This window comes from Erpetoichthys calabaricus, chromosome 8, assembly GCF_900747795.2.
Source record: "Erpetoichthys calabaricus chromosome 8, fErpCal1.3, whole genome shotgun sequence".
NCBI classification, from domain to species: domain Eukaryota; kingdom Metazoa; phylum Chordata; class Cladistia; order Polypteriformes; family Polypteridae; genus Erpetoichthys; species Erpetoichthys calabaricus.
In genome coordinates, this window is record NC_041401.2 from 116,138,151 (window position 1) to 116,164,629 (window position 26,479).

A 26,479-nucleotide genomic window follows, 5' to 3' on the forward strand; every position below is an offset into this window, starting at 1 on the left:
AGAATAGGTGTAATATGTTCAGTGGATTTAGAACAGGTTATTATCCTGGCAGCAGAATTTTGAATAAGCTGTAAACGATGAATAAGTTTTTGTGGAATGCCAGATAGAATAGCATTACAGTTATCTATACGTCAGGTGACTAGGGCATTAACCAATACTTCAGTATTATGCTGGGTAAGAACAGGACGAAGTCAAGAAATGTTTCGGAGATGGAAGAAGGCAGTCCGAGAAATGGTACTTATATGGGAAGATAATGAGAGAGTACTGTCAAGAATAACGCCCAGGCTTTTAACTTGGGAAGAAATGTTTGTGTTAATATTGTTGATTAAAATAGAAGAATGGTTAACCTTAGCAAGTGTAGATTTAGAGCCAATGAGGAGCACCTCAGTTTTATTGCTGTTTAGTTGGAGAAAATTGTGAGTCATCCATGTCTTTATGTCTTGGAGCCATAAGGGCATCTGGAGGGAAAGCAGAAGTGGATTTAGTGGATAGATAATAGCTGTGTGTCATCAGCATAGCAATGAGACTTAATACCATGGTGCCGGAAGATATTACCTATTGGGAAGATATAAATGAGAAAAAGAAGCGGCCCCAAAACAAAACTCTGCGGAAGTCCCTGAGTAACGACTGCATTCTCAGATTTAAAGCCCTTTATTTGAACAAATTGCTTCCTATCAGAGAGGTAGGAAGAAAACCACTGAAGGACAAGGCCACAGACTCCAAAACTAGCTAGATGTTTCAAAAGTATCTGGTGAGATATGATGTCAAATGCACAAGAATTGATAAAAGTCCCATGTCGGCTGCCCGGAGAAGATCATTTGTGATTTTGACCAGGGCAGTTTTTGTGCTGTGTTTAGGGCGAAACCCAGATTGAAACTGTTCAAAAAGGTTATTTTTTTGAAAGGTGGGACTGGAGTTGGGAGGCAATTATCTTTTCAAGAATTTTGGATATAAATGGAACATTTGAAATAGGCTGATAATTGTTAAGGATATTTGGGTCTAAACCAGGTTTTTTCAGAATTGGAGTAATTGAGGCTGTTTTTAGTGAGAGGGGGACCGTGCCTGTAGTAAGGGAAGAGTTAACTATAGTAGTTATCATGGGGGAAATATGTGACAGACAAGACTTAACAAAGCTTGTAGGTACTGGATCTAATTGGCATGTGGAAGAATTAGATTTTGTTACAAGCTCCGAGATATTATTTTCAGCTGGTAAACTGAAATCTGAGAATAGGATGGTTGGTAAGGGAACATGGGTGATAGTGGAGAGTATGTCAGTTTCTGCAGAAATAGAGGAGGCAAGTTGCTGGTGGATTTTTTCAATTTTTGAGTTGAAGAAATCCAAAAAAGTGCAGCAGTATTTAACAGAGAGGTTATGGTGAGCGGCACTTTCTGGTGGTGTAATTAGCCTTTTCATTGTAGAAAAAAGAGCTCTAGTATTATTCCCTCCTGTATTGATAATGTTAGAATAATATACAGTTTTGGCAGCAGAGAGAGCATTTTTTTTTTTTCAACATGTGATCTGAGTACATTTCCTTGTGTACAACAAGACCCGTCTTTTTAGCTAGGCGCTCCAACTGTCGGCCCAAGGCTTTGAGCTGACAGAGTTCAGATGTAAACCAGGGAGCAGCGCGAATAAATGAGACAGTCCGTGTTTTTAAGGGAGCTAGTGTATCAAAGGCAGAGGACAGAGCAGCATTGTAATGGTCTACTAATTCCAATGGTGTGGTAGCGGAAGGAGAAACAGACTGGCATTGCAATAAATGTATAAGGGTCTCTGGGTTTACATGCTTGACATTACGACATGAAATTTCACACGGAACCTTTGATTTACTGAGAGGCAAGCTAACATCAAATGTGATCATTCTGTGATCTGAGATAGGTAATTCAGTAGGAATAAGATTGTGAGGTGTGATACCAGAGCAAGAAATTAAGTCTAAAATATGACCCTTGTTATGAGTCGGAAAGTTGACATATTGAATTAAATTAAAACAGTCCAGGATTTCATTAAAATCATTTGTCAGTGCATCAGTTGGCACGTCAACGTGTATGTTAAAATCACCCATGAGGATGACATTAGCAGACATTGCACACAAAGTTGTTAAAACAGTAAAAAGTTCACCAATAAAAACAATTGATATTTTAGGAGGTCTATATAAAACAGCAATTATAATAGGTGAAGGTCCGCAGAGTTTGCCAGCTAACAGTTCAAAGGATGGATACGCTGGAAGAGGTATCGGTGACAGTTTTAAGTCTTTACGGTATATTATTGCAAGACCGCCTCCCCTCCCCGAAGAACGGGATTTGGAGATGCAGACAAACTCTGGAGGGAGCGCTTGATTTAGATGGAAATAATCACCGGGTTGCTGCCAGGTCTCCGTAAGACATAAACAGTCCATCTTAGTATCTATGATAACATCACCAATCAATAGAGCTTTGTTAGAGATAGATCGAGTATTAAATAATCCAAACTTCAAAGCGTCTATGGACGTACTGTATATTCCGGTGATTTTACCAAAGGAATCAACATGTTGTGATTAGCACGTCATTCAGAAGTACGTGGACATGTGCGTCCTTCAGACCAAATTGAAGGAATAGACCCGCTGCTACTGCTGCTGAGGCAAAAACAACGACGAGAGCCTCTGTGAGCGTACTTTGGTCGTCAGAGAATGCCGTGGTGCAGCAGGAGATCAGCAGGCACTTCATAGTTTGTTCAAAGTCGATACAATTCATCTGGTGAATATTTTAGCTTTGAGGATGTGACTGCATTAGAAAGCAAAGTAGACATGATAATCCATGACAACCAATTGAGGTTTATCGTAGTGAATTTCCAGAAGTCACCCAAGCAAATTCCAGATTAGAAGCAAATCAATGTACCCCTTGTGTACCTACTCAGCCCAATTAAAATAACACGTTAGTCAGTAGACTGTCACCTCTGGGATTTCCACAAGTACTCAGCAATTGACAAGGGGCAGTTTCAACCACCTATTCATCAAAGCTAGTTACTTGAGCAGAGAAACAGTGAGAAAGTTTACACTTACCCACACAGGTTGCTGCCAGCAAAGAACAGTTCTACGAGGACTCGTGTTGAAGCCGAAGGAGGCAAGGGACGCAAATGCATGTTATCAGTTTTTAATCCAATGCAAAGGCAAACGAAAATCCGATGCAAAAGGCAAAAAACGAGTAAAAAACAACTAGGAAAAAGTTCATTAACAGAACACCGGCAAGCAGCGGCAGACAGAAACGCCAACGTTCACTTCCAGTCAAGAGGTCCAAGTGTTTGTGGTGGGTTTTTTTTTTTTTTTTTGGTCACGAGAGCGTGTTGCAAGCGAAGTTATTATACTTTTGCCTTTTTATACTATTTTTTTATTTTTATATTACTTCTGATGTTAATGTTTAGTTTAAGTAAGTTTTAGTTAGCCTTTATTATTTTTAGTTTTAGTTTGGTTTATATTTCACAAAAATACATATTTTAGTTTCAGTTTTTGTATTATGGTGCTGTACTGTATCTTTGCAGCCATTATGGATGCAATGATAAGTCAAGCAAAATGACACCTTTTATTGGCTAACTGAACTGATTACAATGTGTAAGCTTTCGAGGCACCTGAGGCCCCTTCTTCAGGCAGGTTGTAATTTAACCTGGAAACTGGAGTTCCCTGTGTTTATATACTGCAGATACTAGGACAGAGACAACATTGGGAAACCTTTAAGTGGGACATCTTCAATGAAAGAAATTAACAGACCTCTCCAGCTTGAAATTCATTTAGCAGGAGAGGTGAACAATGTATAATTAAGATCTTTCAATAAGATAACTGTCCAACAAAGTCTTTTGTAGATTTTGATGAGTTTTCCATGCAATGTGGATCTGTAGTTTAACTGCCAGGTTCAGTCAGAGAGAGGTAAACAATCCTCATATCTGGTCAGAAAACTCTTTTGTCTGTTTTTAACCTATGCTGTAATATGTTAAATTTCAACATCAGTTTAACTTTCCATTCTTTTCTCTCTTTTTATGTGTTGAAGTTTCCCATAAGCACTGTGACTTTAAAGTCCTCCACACAGTGTCTTTCACTGCTGAAGTGAGCTCCTAGAGAAACATCCCTATTGCCATGCTTAATGTGGAACCTGTGTAAATTCATTCTTTGTGTTTGTCCAGTTTCTTCCACATTGAGTGCAGCGTTCAGACATTTCATATACAGAATTAGGTAGACCACATTAGATGATCTGCAGGAAAATTATCCCTTTATGAGATGTTCTTGTTGGCAATGTGGTATAACTACACGATATGTATTATAAACATGAGCACATGTTTTACATCTTTTCCGTAGGCAGGGAGATGTACCATTATCTGTTGTTTCACTCTGGGATCTTCGATTCTACGATTAGTTGCTGCAGGTTTGGTGGTTGTCTGTATTCCAGGAGGGGAGGTTCTGGGAATACATCTGTTAGCGTGTCATCATTGTATAGTATTTACTGAAGTTCTTTTATAATTTTTCAAAGTGCTTCAAGATGTGTGTTATAGGTGACAATTTGGGGGATGCGGTTCTTGTTGTCTTCGTTTTTATATTCTAGAATCTTGTTTTTTGGTATACCTCTTATTTGAGTGTCTGTTATTTTGGGAATATATCCTTGTCTAATGAAATCTTTTATAAGCTCCTGAAGTTGTTTATCCCTTGTCTGTCGGGTCTAAGCAAATACAATTGTAATATATTGCTTTGCTGAAAATGATAGAGCTCCTTATATGCTTGGGGTGGAAGTTATCACTTCTTAGGTATGTTCATCTGTCTGTTGGTTTGTGGAAAACAAAGGTTACAAGAGTATTATCATTCAAGTGAATATTGGTGTCAAAGAAGCTGACTTTTGTTTCTGAGTAATTAAACTTCTGTTTTATTTTGGGGTTTAAAGAATTATATACTACTAGCCAACCCGCTGCGTAGCATACGCCACATAATTATTTATTGATGGGTGAACACTTCCTGAAAGACACAGTTGTCCAAATGGGGTGGGTTTGAGGATACGACTGTAAGTGAATGAAAAGATGGAACTCTGGAGAGAGCAACATACAATTGTCCGTGACTGAAAACTGGTTGTGGCAGATACAGACATATGTTTTTGAAAGTTTGTCCCTGTGCCTTATTAATTGTCATTGCGAAGGCCAATCTAACAGGAAATTGTCTGCGTGTAAAAGTAAAAGGCAAATTTGAATCTGATGGAAGGGATATCTGGGGAATAAGGACAGTTTGTGAGGTAGCAGCTGCGATGATAGTCTTACACTCCAGTACATTGCGGTGAATGCTGGTAACAGAAAGTCTAGTGCCATTACAGAGACCTTTTCCTGGCAGGAGGTTTCTGAGAAGCATGATGACTGAACCAATTTTAATTTTGAGTTTATGCGGAGGCATGCCAGTGGGAGTAAGACTATTAAGAAATTCTTCGGGGAATGCAAGTTGATCTGCAGGATTGTCTGTGACGATGGAGTCAATGCTGGTGAAAGTCACTTTGTCGGTTGGGATAAGTTTCAGCACTTGTTCATTAAGGTGTAGCGAGTCTTCGTTGGTGACGCTTAATATACGGGAGGAGGGTTAGAGTTGGCAGCCGGGGCTCTGTCGTGCGTATCCCATGACGCGGGAGGAGGGTTAGAGTTGGCGGGCGGGGCTCTGTCTTGCGTGCGTCTTGCTTGCCATGGTCTTAGTGAATTATATGTGACGATGGAGTCAATGCTGGTGAAAGTCACTTCGTCGGTAGGGATAAGTTTCAGCACTTGTTCATTAAGGTGTAGCGAGTCTTCGTTGGTGACGCTTAATGTACGGGAGGAGGGTTAGAGTTGGTGTCCGGGGCTCTGTCGTGCGTATCCCATGACGCGGGAGGAGGGTTAGAGTTGGCGGGCGGGGCTCTGTCTTGCGTGCGTCTTGCTTGCCATGGTCTTAGTGAATTATATATATAGATTTGTTATGAAAATAGAGGAGGTCCTTTTCACTGGCAGTTCACATTATGAAAATGGCGTCTATGTAACGGAGATACAACATTGGCTTTAAGACTCACATTGACATAAAGTCCTCTTCCAATTTTGCCATGAATAGGTTCGTGTCGTGAGGTGGTGAACGGACAGCCCACTGCAGTCCCCATTTATTGCAAGTAGAAGTCCTCATCAAATGAGAATAAATTGTGTGTCAGGGTGAATTTTACCATTTGTATAACTGACTCCATAGGTAAATCATTTTGTTTTAGGTACTTTTCACATGCCACTATTGCATCATCATGAGGGGTGTTTGTGTAAGTTGCCTCAACATCCACTGTGGTCAGTAAGGTTCCCTCAGGTGAGGGGCCTATATCAGACAGTTTTTTAGGAATTTAGTGGTGTCTTGGATATAGCTGTTGGTTTAGCGGGTGAGGGGCTTAAGGATGTGCTCCATCCATCCTGAAACATTCTCTGTAAGGAAACCAGTTCCTGAGATTCTAGGCTTTCCTGGGTTTCCTTCTTTATGGATCTTAGGAGGCATGTAGAAATAACCCATTTTGGAGTTCTCAGAAATTAAACTGCTTACATGATCCCTGATGTCAAGAGGAAAGCTACTTACCATCTTTTTTAGTTCCTTCTTTTAGAGATCTGTGGGGTCTTCCTGCAGTTTGTAGTAAAGCATAGTATTGGACAATTGCTTTTGTGCCTCCTGCATATAGTCAAATGTGTTCATGATAATTAAGGCACCCCCTTTGTCTGCTAGTTTAGTATATGGCTCTCCACTCATGAATAGTGATGTTTTGTATCCGATTTTGCCGTCTGTTTAGGATCCCTGTTTTCACTGTCGGGTGGAAACAATCTATATAATTGCCCAGAGTGGAGTTTCTGCCAGGTTCTGGTGTCCATGTAGATTTATTAGTGGGGTTATTGTAACAGCTTGTTGTTTGTTCATTGTGTGTCCTCATTTTCTTTCTAGTGGACAAATTCCTTAAATCTGAGTTCTCAGAAGAATTCTTCCATACCACTGCAGAGTCTGATTTTGTCAATGGGCTTTGTAGGGCAGTTTAAGAGTCCCTTTGTAAGTACTGAAATCTTTGCTTCATTTAGTGTGTATGAGGAGAGATTAACAATACAGGTCTGTTTCTTTTTGTTTTTTACCATTAAGTGTCAAGCTTTCACTTGCAGTCTGTGTAGCTTTTTCTTTTTGTTGACAATAAGGAGTTTCTGGGGTCATTTGTAATATAGATGTAGCTCCTTTACCATATTCCGGAATGTCATTTCCAAGGGGCAGGATGATTGTCTTGGATCTCTTCTTGTGTGTTCTTTTTTATGTTACAGAAAATTTTGGTTAGGTGGTTTCTTAGTCTTTCAGATGTCCTAGTACAATTTTGCTCTGGAAACTGAGTATTATACATGGGTATGGTTAGATTCCTTATCAAGATGTGTTTCAGGACAAGATTTTCCTTTTTGCATTTTGTTAAGAAGAAGATGTCATGGTCCAGGTGTGCCAGTTTGTTCCACAGGGTCTTCAGTTCCATGTGGTATCAGTAAATTGCAGTGTCTTGTACTGTATGTCTGTAGTAGTAGGGTAGTGTACTATGTTGGCCATTATGGATGCAATGTTAAGTGAAGCAAAATGACACCTTTTATTGGCTAACTGAACCAATTACAATATGCAACTGAGGCCCCTTCTTCGGGAAGGTTGTAATATAGAAACTGAAGTTCCCTGTATTTATATAGAAACTGGGACAGAGACTGCATTAGAAAACATTTAACTGTAAGTGTTCTTAAGTGTAAAAAAAATTAACAAACCTCTCCAGCCCAAGATTAATTTTGCAGGAGAGAACAATGTCTAGTCAAGATCTTTTGATAAGATAACACAAGTCTTTTGAAGATTTTGATTAGTTTTCCATATAATGGTCTATCACAATGTTGTTTTCAGTGGATAGAAGGAGGAAGTCAGAAAGCGTCTCCTCATCAGAGCTGTTGCATAGTTTTGATTTCACCTGTTTCAGGTTTGAAAATGATCACTCAACTGAGACATTTGTGACAGATAACATTGCAAAACTTTTATTCCCTCAAATAAGAAAAGACATTCTGCTTTAAGGTTGTCAGCAGGGTTTGTCCATTACTGTTGGGTAGGACACATTACGAGTTAAGTGAGTTGGTGAGCTACTGGTTCCTTTGCAGTTTACATCTCATTGTTAAGTGTCAAAAGGGCAAAAAACAAGAATCAACTAAAATAGAGAGCACAAGTGTTCAATATTAAAATAAGCACCTAAAAGTTGGTAATTGTAGCAGACACTCCATCATAGAATATAATCTTGTCATATTTTGTGTCAAGAGTGCAGAGGATTATTGGGATACAGCTTCCAGCCCTGGAGGACATTTCTAACACATGCTGCCTAAGGAAAGCCAGCAGCATCTGCATGGATTGCACTCAACCATGCTGCTGTCCATTTGAACGTCTCCAATCCAGCAGACGTTTCAGAGCCTTTCCTGCACAGACCTCGAGGCTTAGAAACCGTTTCTAAAATGTTCAGAGAGCTGTAGTATCATTAATGTAATGTATTCTGTGTGCCGATCAGTCCCTGCGCGCTCCTGTCTGTGAAAGAGAAAGCCCATTTAAGAAGCACATAGTGATTCACACACATATAACACATAGTATACAAAGCATTTAACATACTACTTTAGTTACAATGGGATTTGAGAAATTCTAGTAAATTAAACATCGATTTTAAGATGAAGCTTAAGACATTTTACTTTAACAACAAAATAAACAATAAGATTAAAGTGGAAACTTCGAGATTAAAGTCCACATTTCTACCGTTTTTTTCTTTTCTGTGTCCTAATATGCTATGACAATCAGACGGTGGGCTACGACTCGCCTTTTCACATTGACTTTGACATCTGACCAATTCTTTTTTACTTCGGGCATGTTGTGACTTTCTGAACTTGAACTTTTGAGTGTCATTCCATCAAGTTCCTTCTGTTGCCTCTACTACTGCCTAAGCCACCAAAAAGTATGTTTTTTCTTGCCTCCACTTCACTGATTAGGACCTCCACTTCGCATTTGGTGAAATTCTTCTTTTTTATATGTGCTATTGCCATTGTCTTTTAACAAAAGACTCAACTGAAAGGGCTATTTTTATTGGTTTACATATTGAAATATACAAAATCCTGAGAGGAGTCGGGATGGGGCTGCAGGCGCATGCACTTGCATTACATTCATGCTGACCAGGATTTATAGAGCGGAAGTGCGTGGAAGTTGGCTTACGCACCGTTTTGTGCATCATTTTTTTTGTGCGTATGCACATTTCCACTTTTGTCCATACGCCATGTTTTAGTGTGAATTCTATGCATCTGAGAGACCTGACTGGAAACGTTAAGCAGGGATGGATCCAGTTGTCATTTTCCATTTTTCAACAAATGACCTACATAAGGGTAGTCTGTCAGTTTTGCAGTCCAAATTTAAAGTTTTGTACCAGGCTAAGGAACAGAACTGACAAGGTAGTTTTCTTCTGAGCCACGCATCAGTCCAGGTAAGATTGAGGAGATTAGAAGGCTTAATGCATGGCTCAAATCTTGGTGTAGGGTATAGGTTTATGGGGCATTGGGACTCCTTTTGGAACAGATGGGACCTGTTCTGATGTGATGAGTTACATCTGAAATGGAGGGGCACCAATTTGTTATTGATGATATTTTGGAAGAATTGAGTGGATAGGACTCTCTAGCTTTGGTGGGCAAATGGTTTATTCCCATCTAGATTGTTCTAAAGTTTTGTAAATTGTCTCATATACAGTTTCCTATTAATCTCTGCATGCACTAGTGCGGTGGCGGCCAGAGTTAGTTGGACACTTTTGGGTTTACTTGCACCCGGGCTCATGTATGGGTTGTGCCAGCATTGGCGCTATGATTTGAAAAGAAGTCTACAAAATAAGAATTACCTGACATGACGGAATGAAAACTATACAATTAAAAACATTATTAGAAAATTGTAAATGTAATGTTTTGTACAATCTGCAATATACAGTATACTGAGAAAAATGTCATCCTTTGGCAGTGAATTAAGCAGTTTTCAGGATAAGGCAAAATAATCCAAATCCAAAAAACGTTTGGACGGAGAACATCTTTTTTTAAAAGTCTAAACAATTTTCAAGTCTTTACATTTATTTTTCCAGCAGTGCTTGTAGTTTAAGTCAGTATTACTAACAAGGTGTTGAAAGAATTAAACTTATTATAGAGTAAATATCCTGGATGTAATTTACATTATAGGGATGAGCTTAAATTAAATTGTAATATTTTTCTTACTTTTTTGAAAGCATTGATATGAAGCTCATCTTTAAAGTTCTTAATCTACCCATGCTTATTAAATTTGCGTGAAACTTAGAAATTTGATATCAATTTTGCATTTCATCTTCATACTCTGGGAGAGGTCAATTTAGTTTACTATCTGGACGGATGTAATCAGTGCTGTTTTCATATGCAGACAGGTCTTTTCACAGACCAGAAAATAACAGCTTCAGTTTTATTATTGCATTGTCACATAAATGTTTTTTTAAAGTTTTGTTTGAAATTTTCCACTTGTATAGTTTTAAATATGTGCCTTTATGGTAGAAAAATGCAGTTATTTCATATAGAAATAGTATTTCTTTCCTCATAAGATTGCTCCAATTTTCAGCTGATTGGCAAGGTTAAATGATCACAGTGGAGCAGCTGACTTTTTTCTCGCCATAGTGTGGGCAAGTGGGCCATTTGTCTCTAAGTCTGATATGTGATACAAACTTTGCTGGCAAATTGTTTGATCTTTTTCACATGACAGTTGTATCCTTTGTCAATGTATCTGTTCTGCCTACATTTATTGTGCAATCTTTCTTTAATCTACAAATCAGAATTACCTTACATGCATATGCATTTTATGAACAAAACAAGAAAGCCCATGCAGGTTTGGGGCCCTGAAGTGATTCTAATATAACAGCAAAATCTTAAAACAAAGTACAAAACAGAAAATAAGCGCTAGTAGTCTTCTTGGTTTTAAGGGCTGAGGTGCAGAAGAGGTGAGTTCAGGTGGCTGGAAACCAGAAGTGTAGTTATCCTAAATCAACCTTCAGATTACAATAAACTGTATATAGCCAAAATGACTTGCCTTAAATGACCTCTATGAAACATATAAATGTGTATTAGGTGTACAGTGAGCACATTAAATGTATTAAAAATCAACATAATCTGTTGCAAGTGAAAAACCTTTCTGTAAAATCAGATTACACATTGGTTTTCAAAGACGTTAGTGGACAAGTGGTAAAAGTGAATGATATGTTGTCACCGGTGCTGTTTGTGATCTCTATTGTTCAGTTATGACGATAGTGTCAGAGTCAATATAAGGTAAAAGAATTCATAGCTTTGTTCATGAAAATATGAATTGCAAAATATAAATCTGAAATAAGTGAGTTTGTCACGCCCGTCAAAAGGTTGTGAAAGAGACTGCAGGTAAGAGAACTGATAACAAAGAGCCACAGGAGATGCAGAATTTGGTATTCAAAATGACACCGGTAGAAGCACAGACAAGGTTGCACAGCATCTACCCTCTGCTTGCACATCTAAATGAATATCTAAAGATAGTTAACATTACTGTCTAATTGGAAATGCAAACATGCCATGCAAGTAAATAGTCATAAACATTTTAACATGTAGTATATCCAAACTCTATTTGCCACAGTTACTATATGCCAAATTGTGATGCAATAGGCAAAATGACAGAAAGATATTATAGCAGACGTAAGCATTTCTCAAACATGTAGAACCTAGTAGTTGTAGTGGTCTGTATTGTGTACAAATTTATCATTAAGCTTCGGCTGCCTCGTGCTACTGAGCCCCTGAATTTTAGCTTTTTTTATTTTCTCTGTTTCAAGCCTTTTGTTCAGTTTCTTTTGTTCTCTTCCTGACACTCCAGCGGTTTTAAATGCACAGACAAGAGAAATTGGTGTTTGGTGTTTTAGGAAGAAGCCCTGTAGACTTGGCTGTTTTTAGTGGTAGATTTTGCCTTTATTCTTGTTTTAGAATCACATCTAGCCCTGCAAGACTAGTACTCTCTGCATGGTGGTGCAGCAATAGCGATAAGCTGGCACCCTGTGCAGGGATTGTTCCTGCCTTCCACAAGACACTTGCTGTGTGATCCTGAATGGATTGATTGAATGGAGTTCTTTGGCCTTTTCTTTAGGTATTCCTTTGTATGCCTGACCCTGGCCTCTGAAGGAGTTGAAACAAACTGCGACAACAGGCTAACCTGCACTAACTTTTTGTTTTCAAAAAATGAATATAACAGTACTGTCTTCCTTTTTCATATAAATTTTATTATTGATTCATTTGCTGCTTTGTATGTAATATACCTTTTTTTTTTTTAATCTGTCATTGTTTGTGTTGTTTCATTTATTGTTGCATCCATTAATATTAACCTAGTGGGAGCTTTATGACATATGGCATCAAGTAAAATCCATGCAAAATGTAAGTTGTTACAATGTAAGGTTAAGGTGGCAGTGTTATGGACATGTATAATCCTTTTACATAAGGTAGGGTTGTGCTACAAAACCTAGAATATTAAACTCTTCACACAGTACTTTGTGCATAGGTAACCGAATAAATTGTGATATCAGATTAAAGCAAAGCTTGTACACGTCTTTTGAAAATATTTTCTTATATAGTTTCATGAGGTGGAATAAAAGAAATAAATAACCCAACACTGAAACTTAAACTAATATTAAAATTTGAATCAATGAACACGATTTATTGTAAATCACAAGGAATGAGATTCACTTTTGCCAATCAGTATCAGTTGCTCTTTCAGTATATCTACTCAGACACCCTCATTCAGTGCTTGGTTCATATTGTTAGAGGTCTTGTATTAAACATAAATATATAATTTTATTATATCAGTGTTGTACTTTTTTGGATAATATTCTTGCTTTGCCAATTATCTTGTGTGAGACTAAGCTATTTTTTTCATTTATGTGTGCTTAAAAATGTATGCTATGCTTTACTGAACAGAAGAGCAATTACTTTTTTCAGTGCTTAACTATGTTTTTGTTCTTCAGATCTCATGAATTTTTTAAGAAACAAACATTAGTGTCACTGACAGTAAATGTTCTACAGATATATTTTGAAAATCATCAGAATTTAATTTTTTTGAGATTTTTCTTAGTACCAATGAAATGGATTGAGGTCACACCTATCTCTTAAAGCTTGGTCATCAATGAAGGCAGCTATATTTTAGTTTACAGTCTGCGTTCTAAGAATTTAAGAATCCCCTGTGGATACGTGGAAGTGGAATTAATTATAAACCCGCCTATGTTTGCAGAGCTCCAGTGATTGATAACAGGGTGCCTCCAGTGATTTAAACAGATTGAGAATAGTCAATGATGCATAGTGGCTTTTATAAGGGATGAAAGGCCGCTGGGCTAACAGGAAGGAGCTGAGCTCATAAAACATGTTTATAGGTCTTAAGTTGCTTCTTGTACAAAAAAAAAAGATGGCCAAAGAGTAAAAAAAGCAACTTGTACCATCAATGCTAAAATCATCAAATACTCACACAAAATATATTTTAAACATTAAATTATTTAACATTTGTGTAAACGTTTTTACACTAAACATTCTTGCTCTCTTTTTAGGTATAAAATGTCTCTCTTTTCTTATTCCTGTTTGGTGCTGCCAGTATAGAGCAGCAAACACTGAGCAACAAGCCAAAAAGCCAGCAGTGCCTGTGTTAGTCAATTTACATTTCCTGCAGTTTATGACGAATGAAAATATGACTAAAAATAAAATTTGAGTTAAGATTGTTGTTTAAATGTGCTATATAAATAAAGTTGACATTGACATTATATAGGATTTAGAAATGCTTAAAGGGAAACTGAAGTAAAATATTAAAAACATTTCATATATATTAGAAGAGTGGAGTGAAAGTTGTATGTTTTTGTATGGTTAAGAAGTTTGGATCTTAGATCCAATACAAACACAATACCTAACATACAAACATATAGAATGTCATTAGAGGCCAACCACATTTTTAGACACTGCAAATTTTCTGCAAAAAATACCAAAAAATGACACATTCAGCATTTAGCCAATTAAGTAAAAATGCAAAATTGTTGGCCAAATGTATGCCACATTTCTCTTGCTCTCCAATGCTGGTTATGGATGACACTTTCAAACAGAACCTCTTTTGTGAATCTGGCTGCACAAGATAGTGAATCGGTGAGGCCTTCAAAAAGCTTGCAGAACAGATCTCAGTAAGACAAACCTTACCCATAAAAATGGGAGGCTTAAGGTCAGGCTAAGCCTCAAATGGAGATAAACTCTAAAGTTTAAAAAAAAAAAAAGCGCAATTAGTCCCAAAAGATCAAAGTGCCTCACCAGGGGGAGAACTGTACAACCCTGCCGGGAGCAGAGATAAGTCCCACAAAGTATAATCTTTAGTAAGTTAAGATTTATTACAAAAAAAGGAAAATTTCAAAAATGCTAAACAAGGCAGAAAAGAGTTGCTTAACACTAGAATCCCTGAAGTCTATTGAAAAAATTGTAATCCCGGACCACCTTAAATTCCTTCGTACCTCCTAATCCATGTCTATGTCTTGTAAATGTGTCGATCGGTACTGGCTGCAGGCAGCCTGCCCATCAAGGCAGCTGAAGTCAACTCAGGCACTGAAGTTTGTTTATCTGGCAGTAAGGTGTTTGAAATTGTCTAGGATGAATAATATATTGTTATTTAGAATACATACATTTCATGTGTATTCCTTTTGTATTTTATCTTTTTGCTTATACCTTTTGTGAAAGTGTTTATTTAATATTTGGACTTCAGTCTTCACACATTATACATATGTGTTCAACATTTCTTGCCTCACATTTCCTGTCATCCTACATTTATCCAGATCGTTCTAGACACAGAACACACATGAAATGTACGTATCCCAAATAATGATATATTATTTACCCTATACAATTCCAAACACCTCACTGCAAGATAACCTTCAGCGTCTAAGTTAACTACAACTGCCTCTGTGGGGGGTGCTGTCAGCGTTGATTGACACATTTGCAAGACTAAGACACTGGTTAAGAGGTGCACCCACGATTACAACTTTTTTTGTAGGCTTCAGGGATTTTAGTGTTAAAAAGGTTATCCAAAGTATCAAAGTCCCAATACGCTAAAGAGAATTCAAGATCCTTCCATAGATTTCTGGGTTGTAAACCGAGAAAAAATTCAAAAAACAAGAATGAACAATAAGAGGAAAGCTCACAAACAGCAGCACATACAATGAACTGCAGCGGGACTGCAAATCCCATGATCATTTATTTATAGGGCTGGCAGCAGTCCCTCAGTGGAGACTAGGAGATGGCCTTGACTCTTTGGTAATCTCCAACAAAACATGAGTGGCGTGGCAGAATTATGACCCACTCATAGAACTGGCAGAAAATAATAATTATATAAAGAATATACATAAACAACAATATTAATTTAAACAATAATTAAAGAATTAAAAATTATTGAAAAAGACATAAAAAGTGGGATCCAAGGCTTCTTTTTCTATAGGGTATAATAATAATACTAGGTGCGTTCTTTAATTTATCTACATCAGTAGGAAAGAAAAGAGTTTTCAAAAAATTTTTGTTCAATTTTCCAGTATCGTCCCCTGATAGCTCCATATACTTCATCCAATTTTCCTGCAATGACTTTAACCCCTTTGAAAAAAAATCCTCTGTTTGACTTTCATATCAGAACGTCTCAGCTGCCTTTGACGTCTTCATCACCGCTTTCCACTGAGAGATTTCTTCAAAATTCGGAACAGGATATAATCTAGGAGAGCCAGGTCAGGACTGTAGGGTGGATGGTTCAGCTGCTGGAACCCATATTCTCAGATGGCAGCCTGTGATTGACGTGACATGTGAACTGGCGCATTGTCATGAAGAAGCAGCATGCCTGCTGTGAGTTTTCCTCGTCTTTTCTTCTTGATTGACTCCCGCAAAATAATCATTGTGTTGGCGTAACTCTCCCGGTTATGGTTGTCTTGTGTGACATGAACTCCAGAAGCAAAAGTCCTTCAATATCCCAGAAGACAGCTGCCATGACTTTGTCTGCAGATTTTTCTGTCTTGAACTATTTTGGGGTGGGTGATGACTTGTGCTTCCACTGCATTGTCATTTTGGAATCGGGATCTCTGTGATAGACCCAAGTCTCGTCTCCAGTCACCAAACGATGAAAGAAATTAACTTTGTCTTTACAGAGCATCTCCAAGTTCTCCTAACAGCACTGGAGCCTTGTGGCCTTCTGACATGGCGTCAGCATTCTTGGAACCCATCTTACACTGATCTTTGACATGCCCATCTTTTCATGAATTATTTTCCAAACTGTACCTTCCAAGATGCCCATTTCTTCAGCTGTTCCTTTAGCTTTTTCCCTTCTTTTGTGAGATATTTTACCACTGAATGTCGCTCCAAATCTTCCATTTTCTTACTTGATTTTCACAAGGACTCTCCTGACATCCTGCGTCTTGGAGTGTTAGACTCACACTGAGCCACAACTGTGCATGAGTAACCTTGTGATGTGTCACAACATGCCCAGACGTGTTTCAACATGCTTGCTACTTTCATACTCGGGTAGATAAATTATTGAACACCCCTCATAATAATAATAATAATAATAATAATAATATGTTCTATTTATATAGCACCTTTACCATGCTCAACTTCCTTCACAGAACTACAAGTGAACAACAGGGGGCCTATATTGTACATTGGCATTCAATTAAAATCCACATTCAGCACCACTATATAGAGATAAATGCAGGAATCACAAGGCTTTGAGTTAGAATAAGAGACAATAAATCTGAAATAAAAATACAAAACATGCAAAATACTAAAAGAATTTCCTGAACAAATAACATAATAGATTGAATGCTGCATCCACACCTCAATGCATTGTGAAGCATGCACGCCGTCTTTTGACAATTGTAGTGTTTTCTTTAAAGAGCAATGAGTAGTAATGACATATTGCGAGAAACCGCAACACTTTTATGAACTGAATATTTGAGAGTTAATACATTGTATGAATAAACGTGTACTCGAGTGTTTCTTGATGAAGTGCAGTTGCTGTGTATTATATGATCATTGCATTTGTAGAGCAAGGGTTGAGTACAATTTCATGGCATTAGGTCAGATTATCTAAGGTGCATATAGTACTAGTTTAAGGGCCTGCCTTGTTTTAGGTTATATTCATGGAGCTAAGATTAAAAAAGGCCAACAGCTTACAAGACTTATACCGTTAATCCATGTAACTGAGAAATGGTCAACTTTAGATGACTTTCACATAATTATGCTTACCTGAAATGTAAGAATACATTGATAAAAAAAATTCCCAAAATGCTCAAACATATATGCATAGAAGTACTAGATTGGATTCATTACTTTATACTCTAGCCATAACTACATCAGTGACCTTCTTCATCACTATGTGCCTGTCCGCCCACTATGGTCCTCTGATTCTGGCAATCTTGTTGTGCCCCAGACTAATCTACACTCCATGGTGACAGGGCCTTCAGCTGTATAGCGCCCAGACTCTGGAATGACCTACCGAAATGAATTAGATCAGCTGACTCCATGAATTCTTTTAAAAAACAACTCATGCTCAGGAAGGCTTTTAGGTCTACCTGACTTTATTACCATTCTTTCAGTTTACCTCTATGTCAAGATGTTCATGTAACCTCTGTGTGTGTGCTAGACCATCAATTATGTTGTCTGTTAGGCTTTGTCTCTGGATTTACTATCTTACTCTTCTTTATTTATTTATCTGTTTTATTCCAATGCTATATACTGTATACCCTGCCATTGTTTTTTAAACTCTGTGAAGTGCCTTGAGCATGGGAAAGGCGCTATATAAATAATATGTATTATTATTATTATTATAACTTTCATAGGAAAGGACTGAACAAAACTAGAAATCCTAAACTATACAAAATGGGTAACTCTGTGTAATGTTAAGCAATGTCAGTGTAGATGCAAAGAAAAAAAAACATAACAGTTGTTCAACTTGTGAAAGGAGCTAAGGCGAACCTGCTACTGATAAGAGATATGGAATGTTTGAAAATGGTAAGCAATAGAATACTGGAATAACAGTGAAAAAAAATCGAAATGAGGTCATGAAGTGAGTAGAGAATAAATGCACTGTCATCTAACAAGACCCTCACTGGATTTTTGGATTTGCAAGTGAGAAATACTTTTGCAGAACAGCTTAATTTTATGAGGTGCATTCATGTTATATTTTTCAGTAACATTTTTTGAAAAGTCAATTTTTTTGCATTATTATTTCTTTTGGAATTAATTTCTCACATTTTAATTTACTTATTATTTTCTCTAAAAGACTTGTCAAACATTGGCAGTAATGTTTCACATCCTATTGGAGTTTACTAAAATCAATAAAATCAAGCATTATATTTATTTAGACATGTTTTTAAAATTAGTGTCAGTTTTATTTGTGGTTTTAATAAAACACAAAGCATATTTTATACCCTCTGAGATTCTAATCAGTTTTGCCCTTGGCATTAGACATATACTGTAAAAGAAAACAAACAAAAAATGGTAAGGAATATTGATTACTTTTAGGATCTCTTGTCCTTGTTCCTTGGTCTGTGATCAATACAAAAATCTGTGTATAGCAGAAGTGATGGCTGAGATACTGAGTTGAGCTTAAATTAAATTAATCTTACACAGGAAAAAAAATTGTAATTTATTTTATACTGACCTAGAATGAGTTAATATCGATCCCCCTCCCCCTTTTTTAAATCGTTGTTGTTTGTATTAGTGAAATGCTTTCAGATTTATTTGTATAGAATTGGAATAAGTAACTGATTCTGCTTTGTATAGTGATTGAAACTCAATTTATTTAGCAAATTAGGTGGAGTTGACCTAAAGCTGCTTTTAGAAACAGTTACCTACCTGTGTGAAGTCTTCCTTGATTATATAGAACTGCATTTAGGCCATGAAGAGACTGATACAGAACATTGGTGAAGTTGTTTATTTAGCATTTCATAACTGACCTTTAACCAGTATGAAGGGGAAGGGTAAGCTGGAACAATATGTGTCAAGTAAAAAGAAAATTGAAATGCATGGATAATGATCTTACCAGTCAACCTCATTACAGTGATCCCTCGCTATATCGCGCTTCGCCTTTCGCGGCTTCACTCCATCGCGGATTTTATATGTAAGCATATTTAAATATATATCACGGATTTTTCGCTGCTTCGCGGGTTTCTGCGGACAATAGGTCTTTTAATTTCTGGTGCATGCTTCCTCAGTTGGTTTGCCCAGTTGATTTCATACAAGGGACGCTATTGGCAGATGGCTGAGAAGCTATCCAGCTTACTTTCTCTCTCTCTCTTGCGCTGACGTAGGGGGGTGTGAGCAGGGGGGCTGTGTGCAGCTGCTTCCTGAAAGGACATGCTGCACGGAGCTTCGCATACTTAAAAGCTCAAAGGGCACGTATTGATTTTTTTATCTGTCTCTCTATCTCTCTCTCTCTCTCTCTCTCTTCCTCTCTCTTCCTGCTCCTGACAGAGGGGGTGCGAGCTGCCGCCTTCAACAGCTTTGTACCGGCGGTGCTTCGCATACTTAAAAGCCCTATTGATTTTTTTTTTTGACTGCTTGCTTTGCACTCCTTTGAAAAGGAAGATATGTTTGCATTCTTTTAATTGTGAGACAGAACTGTCATCTCTGTCTTGTCATGGAGCACAGTTTAAACTTTTGAAAAAGAGACAAATGTTTGTTTGCAGTGTTTGAATAACGTTCCTGTCTCTCTACAACCTCCTGTGTTTCTGCGCAAATCTGTGACCCAAGCATGACATTCTAAAAATAACCATATAAACATATGGTTTCTACTTCGCGGATTTTCCTATTTCGCGGGTGGCTCTGGAACGCAACCCCCGCGATGGAGGAGGGATTACTGTATAGCATTTTTCCAATTGCCCTTTCAACCATATCCATATAACCATAACCACATAGGGTGGAGTGGTGGCTCTGAGGCTAAGGATCTGTGCTGGTATCCAGAAGGTTGCCAGTTCGAATCCCTGTCACTGCAAAAAGAGATCCAACTCTGCTGGGCCCTTGAGCAAGACCCTTAACCTGTAATTGCTCCAGGGGCGCTGTACAATGGCTGATCCTGCGCTCTGACCCCAAGGGGTATGCGAAAACTAACAAATTCCTAATACAAGAAATTGTATAAGGTGAAATAAAGAACAAAAAAAAAATATATCCTGGATGGACAGATTATCCTAAGTGGAATATGTTACTCACCTAACTATTGAAGAGTTCAAGTGATTTGTTTGCTTATCATCCATAGTGATTGATTTTTGTAAACTTGTGCCATTGAAGTTTGATTTTTTTTGATGTTGATGGAGTCTTAGTTGATACAGTGTTTGGGAAACAATTTCTGCCTCCATAAGTATTTTTTTTTAAATTTTTGAGTGCATTCTATACAAATGTATCTTTAGTTGGAGTGCCCAGATTCTCTGAGCTAAGCAAAGGTGACGGACTGTTTATTAGGTAAAGCATTCCAAGCAAATGCAATACTTTGGCTTATCATACTGCTTATGGCGTTACTAATATACAAGTACACAGTTTTCTTTGAGTACGTGGTCAAATCTTTACTTTTTTGCCTACACTAACTGTTCTTTTTTGTACACCTTGATTTTCATGTTTATAGCTGACTGCCTGTGGGAGCCACGTTTGCAGAAAAACATATCCTGCTACTTAGACAAGGTTTCCTTAAGCCTATACCCTACCCTTGATGTCTTTGAAGAAGAATTACTCAACCTCCTTAATGCAGATAGGCTAACCAGGGTAGGTAACCAAGTTTATTTCACATATAATGAAATTTTTCAATGTCATTAAAGGATAAATTTATGCTTTTTGACATTGATTTTAATAACAGTTTTTCTCAATAACCTAAAATGTACTTATATTTTAATATTTTTATTGACAATTACTTACTTTTTTCTTCTGTTTTTGGCAAAAAAGTAAAAACCATTTTATCTGTTAACCATTCCACTAACAAGTAGGGATGCCATTATGCTGTTAAATATTTCATGTTTGAGAAAAATAAAGCTACCCTTTTAGCACATTGTTCATGTTGCCCTTAGCAGTTCCAATGCATAGTCACTGGGGTGGGGGATTTAAGCCACAGCAGTGTCTTTTACTATTTTGTCTTCAAGGCTTTGTCGCTTTCAGATAACACACCACCCATTAGGTGTAGTGACAATGATATATAGTTTCATCCTACAATTCAGAATACCATCAGCAGAAAGTACAATTTTATTTTGAACTACTTAAATAACCTTTGAGAAATAATTTAGATGATGCTTGACTTAAAACATCTATATCAGCCATGAAAATGGGTCACATGTGCATTAAAGGTATGAGAGATGAACGTGGACATTAAACAGGTTTGTGTGAAAATAAGTTTATTTGAAGCTTATTAATGCATAGCTCTTTGTACAAGTAGTGGATATAAAACAGTTTATTGAAGCGCTAATTTTGCAAGAAGGTTGTATCTCCATCATTATCAGTATCTGCAAACCTTTGGCAGATGTCATATTATTCCAGATCTTATGAAAATTTCTATTACAGAGATTTTTTTTTATTATAAAGACTGAAATACATTTGTTTATAAGCATTTCACTTATGTTAGTTTTTCAATTCAGATTTTTCACATTGTAAGAGAAAAAATATATAATGTAAATCTATTATGGAAAGAAAAGGTACAATCTGAAGGCTTACAATCAAAAGGAAAAGTATTGTTGTGAATAACACGGTAAAAGTAGTATGTGTCATGATCGTGACTGAGAGAATAAACGTGAAAAAAAAAACAATAACTTTTACAAGTACTATAAATGTTCAATTTGTTTATAAGCATTTCACTTATGTTAGTTTTTCAATTCAGATTTTTCACATTGTAAGTGAAAAAATATATAATGTAAATCTATTATGGATAGAAAAGGTACAATCTGAAGGCTTACAATCAAAAGGAAAAGTATTGTTGTGAATAACATGGTAAAAGTAGTATGTGTCATGATTGTGACTGAGAGAATAAACGTGAAAAAAAAAACAATAACTTTTACAAGTACTATAAATGTACAGTTTGTTTATAAGCATTTCACTTATGTTAGTTTTTCAATTCAGATTTTTCACATTGTAAGAGAAAAAATATATAATGAAAATCTATTATGGAAAGAAAAGGTACAATCTGAAGGCTTACAATCAAAAGGAAAAGTATTGTTGTGAATAACGCGGTAAAAGTAGTATGTGTCATGATTGTGACTGAGAGAATAAATGTGAAAAAAAAACCAATAACTTTTACAAGTACTATAAATATACATCTGCTGTTACCGATGCAAACCAAATGAATGTGTTTACTGTATAATATTAACAATAAGAGCAGCTCACTACTGAAAATGGTAAATATAGGAGGCCATCAGGATCGAACTGGGAACTCCTCATTATTAGGCATAATATAGTTTAAGCCTACATTTTGGCATTTATTACTAAAATATGAAAAACGTTTCTGTTTTAACAATGTGTTTACACAGATTATTGTAGAAACGGAACACACATGAAATGCATGTGTTCCAAATAACAATCTATTATTTCCACTCAAAAATTCCAGCACTTCACTCCCAGATAATCCAGGCATGAGCTGGGAGAACTTTGTGCGTGTTCTGTGGCAGTGGGGGGATGGAATAGCAGGCTACTTGCTGCTTGTCTTTATCGGTACATTTACAGGACAAAAGACGCTGACAGACAGGTGCGAACGGATTTAAGGTCAGCCGGATTTAAAAGTTTTTTCATAGGCTTTGGTAATTCTAGTGTTAACTTGTAATTAGCTGAATGAACCCTTTTAGTCTGGTTTCAGAGCACAGCACAGCTGTGAAATATCTCTGCTTTGAATAACTAATGATTTGCTATGGCAGCAGACACTGGGCAAACCAGTATGTTAATTCTGTTAGACCTTAGTGCAGCATTTAATACTGTCAAGCATGTTGGTTTAAATTTTATCTCTCTGATAGGCAAGAGTTTGTTAGTCTTAGCAGAAGCAGGTTCATCTCAGTGCCAGTCACAGAAGAAGTTCTTCAATACTCTGTCCTCAGCCATATACTTCTCTGTAGCTTTATGCTTCACTTGGCAATTTTATTTGTAGCTGTGGACTGGGTAATCATTTTTATGTGGATGATACTCTGGTCTAGTTCAGTGTTAAAAGTGAAAGTTCATCCGTTTTCTCTGCTCGCAATTTGAAGATAACTCTTTAAAATCAATCAAACTGAAATCATGCTAATTGGCACTAAAGCTCAGCTTAAGAAAAAGAGTTCCTTTTCCTCTTGGTAATGATATCGTCAGACCTTCTTCTTCTACAAGTGATCTTGAAATCATTTTTGATTCTTCCTGATCTTACTCTACCCACACAAATTACCTTAAGAATCTTTTTTATTTCCACCTCTATTAACATATTCCATGTTCACTTACTTCTCTCCTTTTCTGATACTGAGGAACTCGTCCATGCTTTTATTATATTCTGCATTGACTACTGTAACTTTCTACTAGCAGGTACCCCTTCTAATCAGTTATGACAGCTACAGTTGATTCAAAACTATTCAGCAAGAGACCTCACACAGACCCGCAGCAGTGAGCACACAACACCCATCCTGCTTAGCCTTCACTGGATCCCTGTGTCTTGTAGGGTTTGAATTTAAAATTCTATTGCTAACCCATAGAGCTTTAAGTGGTGTTGCACTGGACTCATCAAAGCAGATTCATTCTCTGAATAGGGCAAAGCCTATTGTGTTGTTAACTTCGTCAGAGTTTACCAGTTAAGAATATTCTCTGTCAAGGACAGCAATTCCCCAACCTTGCTGAAAGCTAGATGACATCTCAACCCTCACTGAGCTCTTTGATAAGTTGCCCAACACCTTAGGGGGCAGCCTAAAAGAAATTCTGAATATTCTACTTAAACTTCTTCTATATGTACAGTATGCTTTTGTTCTGGTCACTGCAGCAGCCATTTTGGTCTGGTAATATTTAATGATTATAGATGAAGTCTGATATGGTGGGATGGCTTGCATGTTTCAGGGTTCCTTAATGCTATCATATCTCAAGCCTTCATTTCCCTTGGTAGATATTTAAGTTACTGTATACAGTAATGGGTGAGGTAAAGAATGATCCAAAAGTGATTCTCATGAGGGATTATGCAAAAACCATCCAACAGATAAGAGGTTACCCTCTCTGATTTTGAATCACAGAGAAAATTTTTTTTTATGTATTTATACAACTTCAAGTGATGGTGGGCACAGAGCATGGAACAGAGACGTAAGAAGGCATGTAAACCTTTGCCAAATTACTTTGAATGAGTGATTAATTGTTACTGAGTTTTTGTACTTGTTACAGATTCTTCCTAACAAACATAAGGCTACTCTTAAGTAACATTTTGTGTATACCACCTTGCATCGGATGATAAGAAAAAGAATGATTTGAACTTGCAGCTAATTGTATCTTGGTCATGAGATTAGCTCACATATTTAACACTAGAATCCCTGAAGCCTACAAAAAACTTTTAATCTCAGGCCACCTTAAATTCCTTCGCACCTCTCCATCAGCATCTTTTGTTTTGTAAATGTGTCGATCATTACAAGCAGTAAGCAACCTGCTATCCCATCCCCTCCCCCACCGACGCAGCTCAAGTCGCAAAGAAGATTCACAAAGCTAAAGTCTGTTTATCTAGTGTGAAGTGCCTGGAGATGTAGAGGGTATTAATATATCGTCATTTGGAATACATACATTTCATGTGTGTTCCGTGTCTTCAACTATTTGTGTAAATGTAGGATGAAATGCGAGGCAGGAATTGTTGAAAACATAACTAAAAAAGAAAAGCTTTTTATATTTTAATAATAATTGACCAAATGTAGACATGAAGGGTATAATGTGTGAAGACTTAAGTCCAAATATCAAATAAACACTTTCATAAAAGGTACAAGTATAACAAAACAAGTGCGCTTTTATTCAAGAATATAACCGTAGAAAAAGAAATCGGGTTAGGGTACATTGCTGACACGATCGCTTGAGTGGTGCAGTGGTAAGACTTGCTGACTTGTAATCAAGAGGTTCCCAGTTTGTTTCCAGGCAAGTCTGTTTTGAGTAGTGAGGTGCTCTTATTGTTGCTATTATAGAATAAAAACATACATTTGATTTGAGTCTGTAAACACCTGGGGCCTCATGTATAAACGGTGCGTACGCACAGAAATGTTGCGTACGAACCTTTCCACGCTCAAATCGCGATGTATAAAACCTAAACTTGGCGTAAAGCCACGCACATTTCCACGGTAACTCATGCGGCACCCAGCGTCAAAGCAGTGCTACTGTTCCTGTGTGATCACCTTTCTTTCTTAGATCCACATTCCTGACGCTGCTTTATAAATACACTGAAACTAACTGCATATTGTGTATTAGTGTAATGCATCTGATTGTAATTAACCTGCAGAAATATAATGGTCCAGGGAATAGCCATAGTATTCCAAATACCATAACTGCTTTAGCGTTGTAACTTTCACTGCATCTTCTTCTTCTTTCAGCTGCTCCCGTTAAGGGTTGCCACAGCAGATCATCTTTTTCCATATTACTCTCGCTGCACCACTCGGAGTATTTATATCACTGTATCTGAGTGGGGAATCACAGCAGCAGCTGAAATATCGGTATACAGCATGAAGCATACGCTGCCTGAGCCATGGCAAAACGCTTTATAGAGACTTCCCAGTACGGACTTCGCGGTTTAGAAAAGGTTTCATCCCAAGAACTCTAAACACACTCAATCAGTCCATCAAGTGCTCCTTATATAACTGTTTACTTATAAGTACAATCACCTCACTGTAAACTTGCACTACAGTTATAATATTGCACAACCTGCGCCACTTTATAAAGTGCGTATTTACATATGATGACGGTATTCATTTTTAAGATGAAATGCAGCAAAATATGTTGATTATATTATACAGCTAAAACTTTAACTTCATTTAAATAATCTGTATTGTTAATAATTAAACATGTGAGGACACGGTGCCGCAGCGCTAGCTAGCTCAGGGATTGTTCCTGCATTGCGTTGTATTCTTGCGCTGACGCGACACTGGAAAGATAGACGGATAGAATAATTAAACATGTACTACGAAGATATTTCGATGTTCCTTAAAAGTTTTGAAGAATCGGCGTTCTAAGCTTACAGATGGCTTAACGTCTATTACAGAGCTGATTGTGTGGCGATTGGTCATTTGGAGAAAGAAAAGTAAGGACAGGAATTGGAGGTTAGTACGTTTGAAAGAGACAGTACTTCTGTAATAAATTATTTCATCGAAGGTCACACATGGCGCAGCAAGCCTCTTGCGTGAGATATGAACAATCACTGCGCCACCGTGTTCCCATGTTTAATAACATGCTTTCATTCCTATCATCATGAAA

At 37.3% G+C, this 26,479-nt stretch overlaps 1 protein-coding gene across 1 annotated transcript in view; it reads left to right on the top strand.

Annotated features, from left to right (window-relative positions):
- Positions 1 to 26,479, top strand: part of nphp4 (nephronophthisis 4) — a 735,573-nt gene that overhangs the window by 265,731 nt on the left and 443,363 nt on the right. The window contains exon 6 of the mRNA XM_051931213.1: positions 20,691 to 20,827. Coding sequence (XP_051787173.1) covers positions 20,691 to 20,827 — 137 coding nt within the window. The remainder of the gene's footprint in view (positions 1 to 20,690; positions 20,828 to 26,479) is intronic.